The following is an 11,188-nucleotide window of genomic DNA, read 5'->3' as shown; positions in this document are numbered from 1 at the left end:
AGCCGCGGGGGTAGAAGAGCCGCCAACCAATCAGCGTTCAGCGTGGATGACGTAGAGTCCCACGTTGAGATAAGAATCCCCCCCCCTTACCGTTATTATTTCTGCAGTTCTCGTCAATATAATTGTTTTTTCTTTTACTTTTACTTTTACTTTGATTTTTTTTTTTTTCTTTTTTTTTCACAAATTTGTGTCAAATTATGGTTAAATATATCACGTATCATTATATTATAGCAAGACGGTTCCCTTTTACCCATCGGAGCCCCCATGTTGTTTGTCTCCGCGATATCCCGGGGCCTTTTGATTCATTATCTTTTTGGGAAAAATAAAATATGGACCAGTACGAATCCCCCCCCCCCCCCCCCCCCCCCCCGGATTGTGAAGAACTGGAATACCTGCACAAAAAATATAGCTTCACTGATGTTGAAATACACCAGTTTTATGATAGTTTTCATGAGAGATAACCGTGTTACGAATATTTACTTTTGTAAACCGTCTGAAAATGTTTCATCTTAAAAAATGTTTGCAAAAATCATGTATTCATTACATTTGAATAACACCTATATGGATGCTTGAAATTTATTCGAGATGTAAATGCAGATTAGAATAATTGGAGGGTGTCACTTTTTAATAAATTAAATGAACAAATAATTAGCTTGGTGTACGCGCTGATACGAATATTACAAGCTAAAAGGACACTACATTTCCCACAATCCATCTATGTTTAGAATCCGCTCCGAGAAGGATTGTGGGAAATGAAGGAATCAGCAAGAGTTCTGGCCAGTGGTTCTCTAAATAAGAACTACATTTCCCAGAAGGATTATAAAACCAAGAAGGCTCATCGTTGACCGGAGTCAAGATTGGCTTTCTGCGGCATAATGCACACCGACGTCGGGATAATGAATTAATTATTTGAACGGCGATCATTAACTTTATGGTACGTTTATAATCAACCAGGTACAGCAGTAAATTATTGTCGTTAGATAATGATGTCTGATAATCCTTAGCTAACAGGGCGTGTTAGCTAATTTCTATGAAAATGTTAGAAAAGGAAATAATCTGCATGCCGAGGTTGCACTTTTTTAAAATCTCAATTAACTGTGCATTATCTGATGTTTATGTTGAAGGCGTGAGGACACCTTGCCATCCATGTTGGGGTTCAGCATGGCGCAGGTAGAGGAGGAAAATAACCTGGAGGCGAAATTTGATGCTGCAGTTAAAGTGATCTGGAGTTTGCCTGAAGAAGGTGATAACTTATCTCTGCTGCTGCGGTCTATTCTCTGAACGGATGTAACTGGGCTGAGGTGTTAAATCATACAAGTGTTATAATTCTGTGTCTGCTGGTGTGTAATCAATGCTCCAGGTGACCTGACCTACATGCAGAGCGTTTTAGAGCTACCTTGATAAGTCTGTTGTACAGGATCAGACATGATTAACTGAATCAGTCATTTCATAGGCTACGTGCGGGAGATTATTTCATGGTTTTACTCCCATTTGCAAGCAGTCCGAACGTGGCTTGTATGCACTCCCATCTCTGATTTTAATCTGTTGTGTTGTGTTATTTCAGGCCCTTTCCAGCCATCTGATGACATGTTGTTGAGGTTCTATGCTTACCACATGCAAGCCACTCAGGGGCCCTGCAACATCCCGAGGCCCAGCAGCTTCTGGGACTCTCGCGGCAAAGTTAAATGGTAACTTCCTTTTTTCTATTTTGAAAAACATTAAGCGTTTTGAAAAATTAACATATAGGGCATAAGTGCGCTGTTCCAAATATCTGATTTATTTGAATAAATCCCCATTTAAATCGTGAAACTGTTTATAGTCCTGCAGTCACACTGAATAGATTAATTATGGAGAGAGTCAGTTAGCCAGTGTCCACGTTCTTGTTCAGTGTTTGCGTGTTGAACTAAGTCTTTGTTGCCAGGGATGCGTGGAGCTCTTTGGGAAACATGACAAAAGTGGAAGCCATGAACAATTACATCCAGGATATCCAGCTGGTAAGTCTTTTCAACGAAGGATGAATAGAGGCACTATTCATAATAATAATCAGCCTCTGTCATCAATAATTCACACTTGTGCCTTTTACACAGACTAAACTGAATATGTTCATTTTTAATACTGGTTATTCCACATTTCATTACATCGTGGGGACATTATTATGTGACGTTAAAGATGAAGTATCCTTCCCTTGTATTGGTTTTGTCGCTGGAATCTTTTCAAGCCTTTAATTTACACGTCTGGCAGTGACACAAGGACGTTCCTGCCAGCGTTTTTATAAATTTTAACACTTATTTGTCAGATCTTGGAGACCATCCCCATCTCCGACGAAGTGTCCGATCTCGTGCAGAAGCTGGACAACTTCTTTATGGAGGTAGACACCTTTGATGATGAAGAAAACGACGTGAACAGCAGATCCTTCTCGAGGCCCTTTGAGCAACATGGAGGTAATCCACGTTTTGAGTATCGGTGTGGGACGCGGCGCTGCTGTTGATCTCTCAGACATCGTTTGTTACTGCTACTGAGCTTGTTTGTCATGTGACTTTTGTCATTAGATGAGCAGGAGAACCAAAAGCACAAACCGATGATGGAAGGCAAGTCAAGCTGAGATTGTTATTTGAGGCAGATTAATGTTTGCTAATGGCTTATTACCATGTGCTGTATATAAATCTGACCTATAGAACCTGGTGTGTCTGTGCTGTAGACAGTTTTTTTGTGATAGTTGTAGTGAGTAGATAACCGTGTGGCTTCCTTTCTCTTTCACTGACATTTCATTGCTGGTTGATTACGACTAAATGAGGAGTTAATGAAGAGTGTCTCTTCACTGTTCAGGCTATGGGGATCTGTGGGACGATATACAAAACGTGCAAGAGCATGACAAAGAAGGCAGTGTTCATGGCTCGAGTAGCGAGGAGTCCAGCAAAGAGGCTAGTGAACTTGTGAGGAAAGAGGAATGTAGTGATTGGAAAAGTGAGGAAGAGGAGATGGGAGATGAAGAAGACAATACGGAGGACAAGGACGAGGATTGGAAAGGTACTATCTGTATCTGGGCCATATGAGGTGTCCACAAACCAGTATCTTCATTTAAAGTGAAGGAAGGCTGCCGCTAGCGCTCCAGTGTTGCTCCTGGCTTGTGCTGTCCCTGCTGAGCGCCGCCGAAGCATCCAAAAACATCAAAACCACTCTTTTTGACACAATTACTTCAAACACATGCACTGTAGTATATTTAGAATCAGTAACAACCAACTCTGCTACTGCTATAAATACTCACGCTTGAGCCAAATTGGTGCTCAACTAAAAATACATCCCCCCTCCTTTTGTCCTGGTCTACTTGTAACATAAAAGGACTACAAAGCATCCACGGAAAACATAAGTCCTGATTTTGTTAATACGAATGTACATAAACTATATCTGTATGCACGTAGGGTTGGAGAAATGCCACTTTAAAAACAGGTGTGTAGTTTTCTGTTTTCGATATGGTCTCAGTGTGGACGCCAGACCAGAGTCTGCTGATGGTGGACGACACCAGGTGGCGGGCTGACACCCGTGGCTCTAGCAGCAGCGTGGAGGCCAGCGTGTCCTCCCTCACCAACGGGACCCACAGCTCTCTCAACACAGAGATGGAGGAAGACGAACTGGCTTATTCCATGGAGCGCAGTAGGCAGGGCAACACCTATACGCTCTTTAACGGTCACGTGTGTGGTAAGGTTGCACATGACAGTTTAGTCAGGCCGTAAATACGCTATTTGCAAAAGATTTATTTGTGTTTTCACTGTTCAGAACATCTTGACCCAATCCTTCACAAGAATCAACGATCCACAGACTCCGATAATGAGGAATTCTGCGATTCAATGGAGCATCTGGCTGTAGAAGAGGTATGGTGCTGTGTGCAAACCACATAAATATAAAGATGTGTGTGTGTGTGTGTGTGTGTGTGTGTGTGTCTGGGGGGGGGGGACTTAAGGTTTTAACTGTTTGTTAACTGCTGTTCATTAATTATAGTTACTGTCGTCCTCCTAAGGGGAGGTCTTCATCAAAAATTCTGCCACCTGGATCACGAGCTGACTCAGTCAGACAGACGGATCTTTGGTTTGACAGCAGCAGTGGCAGAAATAGAGGAGAGAGTCAAGTGATCGTGGCAGATTCCTTCTTTAAAGATGGGATGAATGCGCGTCAACTTCACAGCTCCCTGTCAAGCCGAGGACGAGGTGAGCCGCAGCGGTCCTCTCTTATTGATGCCAAAGTTGTATCTCGCAGATGCCGACATCAAGATTTCTTGTCAGCTTCTCAGGCATCGAGGGCGACCTGTAGTTCTGGGCTGTGCGCCGGCGTAGATGCCCCCTGCAGTGTGTCGCAGAGCAGCCGTGCTGCTGGGGCAAATGTCAATGAGCAAATAGCTGCAGCTCTGATGAGGCTGCAGTGGGACATGACCAATGTGGTACATAGGTTGCACGCTCTAGAGGCACGTACATCATCACGGGTGAGTAGCAGCCATGTTATAGCTGCCTTATCCATGTAGAGATGCACCATCCTCCAACTTTAAAATCTACATTAGGCTGCTGAGTAAAAAAACTGCTTTATTTTTTCCCAGTCAAGATCTTCTTTGAGGCAGGAGAACTCATTACCCTTAGAAAAAAAGGTCACTTTTCAAGCCTCACAGAATTAGATTTATTTCTTTTTTAGGATTCGGATTATCCAAAACCTGATCTCTTTTGTCTATTTCCACAGCTCCCAAGACCATCCTGGTGGCCTTTTGACTTCTGCCCGCTTACAGTTGTGTTATATACACTCTGGCCACTGATAACCCACTGGGGTGTCCACGTTTACTTAAAACACAAGCGTAGGTGAGAAAGTGTATCAAAAGTGAACCTGTCTGTAATTTAATTTTAGTTTTCAACCTTTAAAACCTTTTTGTTCTTTTTTGCTCACAGGAAAATATGAATGTTTTGACAGCGGCTTCAATGAAGGATGATATTGTTGCTCTTTGTTGCTTCATGAGTTTTTGAAAGATGTGTGTAACAAATCATATGTGAGATGTAGAAATATTAGTCAGAAAAAATAATATTACTAGAAATATTAGTCAGAAAAATTTAATTTCTGGAGTAAACATAGCATTTTAACTTAATGGAACTATTTATGTATTTAGAATGTAAGTGTAATAATATTATTTATTATAATTATACATTATTTATATATTTGAAACAACTACTATCGTATTCTTGTGTATGGTTTAATTTATCTTTATTTTCTTGTATAAAGATGACACATCTATCTGTTTTGTAACAAGTGGTTCAAGGGACAAGATAACAAGTGCTAATTTACTTATAGAATTATTTTAGTCAATTTACTGCATGGGGTGGAAAAAGACCAACAATCAAACACAAGGGAAGAACAATCTCAATCTGTTATGCTTGCAAATATGCAAATGTCAATGCTATTGACTATATAAATGATGTTGATTTATAATAAACATAATACAGTACTGAGAAAACATAATATTCTGTATTTATTGTCCATACACTATGAAATGTCATGAATTTTAAAATGATATGGAAAAATGAATCTGCACGTGTTCTATTCCTACAAATAGGTGAATAGTTTGATTAAAAGGTGGTTAAGGCGGAACCTTCGTATGCAGAACCTTCAGATTTTGATACGAATACAAATGTGTGTTACACAATACGTCCACCGACACATCCGGTTTCTTCCACCTGTCATGCTAACGTAAACGTTAGCAGTTAGCGCACTAATGCGTTATGATTGCTAAATAGAAAGTAAACGACACTCATTGCGGACCTCAAACTGATGCGAGCAGTCGTCAAGCTGTTTTGTCTTCAAGTTTCTTTTCATCCAGAGATAATATAAAATGTTTTCTTTGTCCGTTCAACCTCAGGTAAAAGAAAGCGGAAAAACAAGCTAACACTAGCATAGTTGTTATTGCTGGTGATAGCGGGCAACGTTAACCTTAGTTTAGCAGATGTCTGTGACTTTCCATCGTGTTTGATTATTCGACTACTAGATTAACTCTACGTTTATTGCACATGGTGGATATATTAGTTTAATTTCTATTGTCAATGCTTTTGTTTGGAGCAGATTCAGATAGCTGTTGTTCTCTTTAACCCACCTTTTTTAGTTACAGTATAAATCTGAATTTGAGGAATATATTGACCTAAAATGGTCTTGTTCCAAAGGTTGCATTTATAATTGTGAGTTGGTATTGAAATTGCCGATGTCACCTGAGCCAGTGGGATTATTTGTTCTTGCAGGTGACTGTACCCCTGAGCCACCTCATCAATGTTCTCCACTCTGTGAAGAGCTCAGTGGGCTGCGGCACGACCACCTTCTCTTCAAGAAAACAGAAAAACCTTGCCCCAGAATCAGAACTGAGCCGCACAGAGGTACTTTGTCTTTGTAGAATTGCACTTCCTCAGTAGTTGAATGTTACGTGATTATAACAACATATTACGTGCAGCCCAAACTCAGCCTGCGTGACCTTGGATTGTCAGAACTGGGAGAGCGGCAGCTGGATGAGTTGGTGAACCATTTGTTGCCATGCTGGAGTCCTCAGCACACTCCATTTCCTTTGGGTGGACAGACAGTGTGGAGGACCTCTCATATGTCAACACACTCATTTTTCTGTAATAAGCATGGTGAGCCAGAACTGTTATTATAGAAGTTAACAACACTTAAATAGAGTTTTCTGTGAGTGCATCGTGTGAACCCTGTATATTCACAGCTATGCCACGTCCCCTGTTCCCAGGCTTCCTCTGTGGGTCAATGCCCATGTCAGCCCAGTTTTTCTCTGGGCAGCATCATTCACCTCTTGAGGCATTCAAGACAGACCTGCACTCACCAGGTAAAGCTATTATTTTAGCTGATAAAGTAGCATCTAATCAAGTTTAATAACTTGAAATCATACCTTAATAAAGAGTTTAAATTCACTTTAATTGTCAGTGTTGTCATACATTTCAAAATAAAATTTCAACACTGTACGTTTCCAGTGTGGGTCCAGAGCAGAGGCTTTAAAACCTTGAGGAGTAAACCCAGGCGGGTGCAGTCAGCCTTTGAAGGTTCCCCAGAGTCTGAAAGGTTCACGCCATCTTTCATGAAGGTGAGTTATTTGCAAAGGAAGATTTCCATCAGATATTTAATCTAGCACACAGTATTAGTGCATTAAATAAGTAAGAAGAATAAAGATACTTTGAAACGTGATGCATTGATTTGATGAATTTGACTGCCCCCCCCGTGCCACAGGGCTTCCTGACACGTGACAAGGGGCTTTACAGTGAAAGTCTGGACAGCCTGCTGAAGAGTAAGAACATACCAAATGGGGAGCAGGATGCTTTCAAAAGGGGCTTTACCGAGGGTTTCCTCAGAGCTCAAGGCTTTAGGCAGCGCACGCAAGGCAAGGTTTAGCACTGAGCACTACACGATCTTTTATCCCCTGACTTCCACTGACATCATCCCTCTACAAATGTGCAGAATCTCTGAGGAGGACTCGTCTCATCCTGCTGGTGCTGTTTCTTGTTGGGCTCTACGGCCTCTCCAAGACCCCATTCATATCGGGTAATGGCTCTTTCGTCTAAAACGTCACTGCGTGATGGCATACTGGCATGTTCCCAACGATATACGCTGCTGCATTTATGGATCTGCATCATCCTGCACACTTACTGCCAGTTATCTGTCGGAGAGAAGAAAAGAAATGCCTAACTCTCTATTAAGCCACTAATGTGTGTGATCAGTGATGTCAAACGGGCAGCATGCATGAGCGTGCTTTAATCATGCCGTGTAGTGTGATTTCGAGCTTTAATCTAACCGTTTTGAATAGTGCGGTTCCGAACCACATCAGGCCTGGACTCGGCGGTGGATCCCGTGCAAATGAAAAACGTCACCTTCGAACACGTCAAAGGTGTAGAGGAGGCTAAGAATGAGCTGCAGGAGGTGGTGGAGTTCCTGAAGAACCCACAGAAGTTCACAGTCCTGGGAGGAAAGCTGCCAAAAGGTGAAAGTGCCACGCTTTCTGAGACTGCATGGATATCGCTTAGGGTCGCCATTCTTCTTCATCCTCTCCGCTGTTCTCTGTCTTTAGGCGTCCTCTTGGTTGGCCCCCCAGGGACCGGAAAGACCCTTCTTGCCAGAGCTGTGGCAGGAGAGGCGGACGTGCCCTTTTACTACGCCTCTGGGTCAGAGTTTGATGAAATGTTTGTTGGAGTTGGGGCTAGCCGCATCAGGAACCTTTTCAGTGAGATTTCTTCCAAACTTTATCAAATTTTATCTCTCTCTTTCTTTTAATCAACGACAAATCCGCCCTCTAGTGGTCAAAATGTGGAACCGCACGCTTCCCATATACTTCCCACTTCTCCAACATTTATTCCTTTCTTTATACATTCTTTTGAAATCCTCCTTTACCCCCTTAATTATTGTGTTTTAGTAGATTTGTTATAAAGAGTATTGGTTTTACTGACTTATTGTCTTTTTTCTAGGAGAGGCCAAAGGCAACGCCCCTTGTGTGATATTCATTGATGAGCTGGACAGCGTGGGCGGGAAAAGGATCGAGTCTCCCATGCACCCTTACTCCCGACAGACAATCAACCAACTGCTTGCAGAGATGGATGGGTAATTAACTCAAAGCCAGGGAAGAATCACTACATTGAGACAATTGGCTAAACTGCTAAATGTCTGACAAATCACCTTTTTTTCCCACCACATTAATAAAAAGCTGGAGCTTTGGGCTACAGAATAAATGCAGAATAGAATCAGACAGCTGGAACTTGGTGTGTTGGAATGAGAAAATGACTTGCGTTTGCCTTTTTGGTTTAGGTTCAAACCAAACGAGGGTGTGATCATTATTGGAGCAACCAATTTTCCAGAGGCTTTGGATAAGTATGTTACCATTACATTTCAAAAGTATATATTTTTTTAACAGTCAACAGGATTAAACAGCAGATGCCAGTTCTCATTATAAACCCTTGCTGGTCTTTTCTAGTGCTCTGATCCGCCCAGGAAGGTTTGACATGCAGGTAACTGTCCCCAAACCTGATGTGAAGGGACGCACCGAGATCCTTAACTGGTATTTAAAGAAGATTAAAGTGGATCCAGGTGTGTTTTACTAAGAATCTCGTTGCTGCTTGACACTGGGCAACATGACATCATCGCCTGAGACAAACTGTTTTGTCTTTTCTCGGCAGCTATTGAAGCCAACGTGATCGCCCGAGGCACCGTTGGCTTCTCTGGTGCTGACCTGGAAAATCTGGTCAACCAGGCCGCCCTGAAGGCTGCAGTCGACGGGAAAGACATGGTCTCCATGAAAGAGCTGGAGTTCGCCAAAGACAAAATCCTGATGGGTGAGTGTTGGCGACGCTTTCCTGTTGTCACATTTCTGATATTTGGATATTTCTGATATCTGCCGCACTCCTCTGCCCGAAGGCCCTGAGAGAAGGAGCGCAGAAATAGACATCAGGAACAAGCGCATCACGGCGTACCACGAGTCGGGCCATGCCATCGTGGCGTACTACACCAAAGACGCCATGCCCATCAACAAGGCCACCATCATGCCCCGAGGCCCCAGTTTGGGACATGTGAGGACACAAAAACCTGAAAACTCACCTTTCACTGCAAAACTTGGAGCGCTTTTTCTTAAAAAATACCTGTTTGTGTCCTCTCAGGTGTCCATGCTGCCAGAGAACGACCGCTGGAGCGAGACCCGCTCTCAGCTGCTGGCTCAGATGGACGTCAGCATGGGAGGCCGTGTGGCGGAGGAGATCATATTTGGCCCTGAGAACATCACGACTGGTATAGTGCAACGTATCCCTTATTTTATTGTGGATCGCTCGGTCGACTGACTATTTTCTCGCCCTCCAGGCGCGTCGAGCGACTTCGACAGCGCCACAAAGATCGCTAAATTGATGGTAACCCAATTTGGAATGTGCGAAAAGGTTGGTAATCTGAATAAAAGGCTGACTCTAGCACCTGTAACCTGATCTCATAAGTGTTGCTCCTCCTGTCTTCCAGTTGGGTGTGATGACCTATACCGACCTGACGGCTCAGAGCCCGGAGACGCAGGCAGCTGTGGAGCAGGAGGTCAGAGTTCTGCTGAAGGTGGGTCAGGTTATTGGGGGTTTTCCACTCTGTAGTGAACATCAATAGCGTTTGGACAAGAATCTCCTCCATGTTCTATTTTTAGCTTCTTCCTCTTGTCTTATTTGAGGGTTTTGTTTGTTTTTTTCTGCGTCCAGGACTCGTACGAACGTGCCAAATCGCTGCTGAAGTCTCACGCCAAAGAGCACAAAAAACTGGCCGAAGCGCTGCTCTTGTATGAAACTCTGGATGCCAAAGAGATCCAGCTGGTCCTGGAGGGAAAGTCGCTGGAGACGAGATGAGCCCACACGGCGGTGGCGAGGGGAAGGGTCCGCGTTGACGTGCTCAGGGGTGATAGAACGAGGGATGAAATCAGTGGTCGTGGTGTCTCTTTCGTGTTTTACTCCCCAATTCATCCTCTTTGTGTTACATATGAGATGTAATTCCTTTGGTTTTTAATTTAAGTACACGTTCCATGTTTATGTTGCTCAGGTCACTTTATCAGAATAGCTTGAATGTTATATTTGCAGCTCAAACCTGACCCATCATCTATTATTTGTTTGTTTAAGGGTAAAATTTTGGCAAGCTTATTTTCCACAAACATGACATCATCGCAACATTATTCCATTTTCTCCGTGTATATTCACATCTTCCAGGCTACACTTGTGTGTCGCCATGACAGGTCTGAGGTCTGTTCTCTGCACCTGACGCAATTCTAGAATGTCCCCGAATTCCCCCCCAAAATTCCCTCCCCACCCCCAAACGCCATTTCTATCTGCGTTACTTATATTTGAAGGTGGCCTTTATGGGAATGTACTGTAAATGTAAAAGTTCTCTCTAAGATAGAACTTATGTAAAGGGTCTCAACATTTTGGGGAGTGTACAAATGTCCATGTAAAATATTTTATTTCCTGTGTACAGAGATCAGAGACGCGCAGCCTCAACGAGCATGTGACAAATCCACCGTATATGTATGTTGTGTGGTTTATTGAAAATCTTGTGTTGTAGTCAGGTTGTCCTTGCAGACATAAAATCAGTGCAGGAAAAAACAGTACAATTTTTAAAATGTCACGGGCAGACACAATAAACTCAAAGACTTATTTCCGGTGTGGTTTTT

At 42.9% G+C, this 11,188-nt stretch overlaps 2 protein-coding genes across 6 annotated transcripts; both read left to right on the top strand.

Annotated features, from left to right (window-relative positions):
- Positions 1-773: 773 nt before the first annotated feature.
- Positions 774-5,490, top strand: LOC105418160 (acyl-CoA-binding domain-containing protein 5-B-like). 3 transcript variants are annotated; one of them, XM_011616683.2, is made up of 14 exons: positions 774-934; positions 1,125-1,243; positions 1,565-1,688; positions 1,922-1,994; positions 2,297-2,441; positions 2,550-2,588; positions 2,827-3,027; positions 3,481-3,696; positions 3,775-3,869; positions 4,016-4,202; positions 4,278-4,474; positions 4,586-4,633; positions 4,723-4,838; positions 4,926-5,490. In XM_011616683.2, exons 2-14 carry the CDS (start codon positions 1,147-1,149, stop codon positions 4,933-4,935), a joined length of 1,548 nt encoding a protein of 515 aa, XP_011614985.2. In that variant the 5' UTR covers positions 774-934; positions 1,125-1,146; the 3' UTR covers positions 4,936-5,490. The 3 variants fall into 3 exon arrangements, with proteins under 3 accessions (XP_011614985.2, XP_029686637.1, XP_011614987.2); XM_029830777.1 differs by lacking the exon at positions 2,827-3,027; XM_011616685.2 differs by lacking the exons at positions 2,550-2,588; positions 2,827-3,027.
- Positions 5,491-5,689: 199 nt separating this feature from the next.
- yme1l1b (YME1-like 1b) lies at positions 5,690-11,171 on the top strand. 3 transcript variants are annotated; one of them, XM_011616681.2, is made up of 18 exons: positions 5,690-5,887; positions 6,261-6,392; positions 6,467-6,644; positions 6,731-6,850; positions 6,996-7,105; positions 7,249-7,399; positions 7,477-7,560; positions 7,844-7,996; positions 8,084-8,236; positions 8,478-8,610; positions 8,815-8,877; positions 8,981-9,093; positions 9,183-9,338; positions 9,421-9,572; positions 9,660-9,786; positions 9,856-9,929; positions 10,006-10,092; positions 10,230-11,171. In XM_011616681.2, exons 1-18 carry the CDS (start codon positions 5,861-5,863, stop codon positions 10,371-10,373), a joined length of 2,157 nt encoding a protein of 718 aa, XP_011614983.2. In that variant the 5' UTR covers positions 5,690-5,860; the 3' UTR covers positions 10,374-11,171. The 3 variants fall into 3 exon arrangements, with proteins under 3 accessions (XP_011614983.2, XP_003975897.3, XP_011614984.2); XM_003975848.3 differs by having other exon boundaries at positions 7,823-7,996; XM_011616682.2 differs by having other exon boundaries at positions 6,755-6,850; positions 7,823-7,996; positions 10,230-10,373.
- The last annotated feature ends 17 nt before the right edge of the window (positions 11,172-11,188 follow it).

This window comes from Takifugu rubripes, chromosome 22 (assembly GCF_901000725.2).
Source record: "Takifugu rubripes chromosome 22, fTakRub1.2, whole genome shotgun sequence".
Taxonomy (NCBI): Eukaryota; Metazoa; Chordata; class Actinopteri; order Tetraodontiformes; family Tetraodontidae; genus Takifugu; species Takifugu rubripes.
The sequence above is the reverse complement of the archived record's forward strand: the minus strand, read 5'-3'. Positions and strand labels throughout refer to the sequence as shown.

What these genes read in the sequence shown, in the direction of transcription:
- LOC105418160 (XM_011616683.2), top strand. Translation starts at nt 1,147, where the DNA reads ATGTTGGGGTTCAGCATGGCGCAGGTAGAGGAGGAAAATAACCTGGAG. An exon ending in AGCATCTGGCTGTAGAAGAG is followed by an intron (nt 3,870 to 4,015) that starts GTATGGTGCTGT and finishes CGTCCTCCTAAG; the next exon opens with GGGAGGTCTTCATCAAAAAT. An exon ending in CATTACCCTTAGAAAAAAAG is followed by an intron (nt 4,634 to 4,722) that starts GTCACTTTTCAA and finishes CTATTTCCACAG; the next exon opens with CTCCCAAGACCATCCTGGTG.
- yme1l1b (XM_003975848.3), top strand. Translation starts at nt 5,861, where the DNA reads ATGTTTTCTTTGTCCGTTCAACCTCAG. An exon ending in CAGAACTGAGCCGCACAGAG is followed by an intron (nt 6,393 to 6,466) that starts GTACTTTGTCTT and finishes TATTACGTGCAG; the next exon opens with CCCAAACTCAGCCTGCGTGA. An exon ending in AATTTGGAATGTGCGAAAAG is followed by an intron (nt 9,930 to 10,005) that starts GTTGGTAATCTG and finishes CCTGTCTTCCAG; the next exon opens with TTGGGTGTGATGACCTATAC.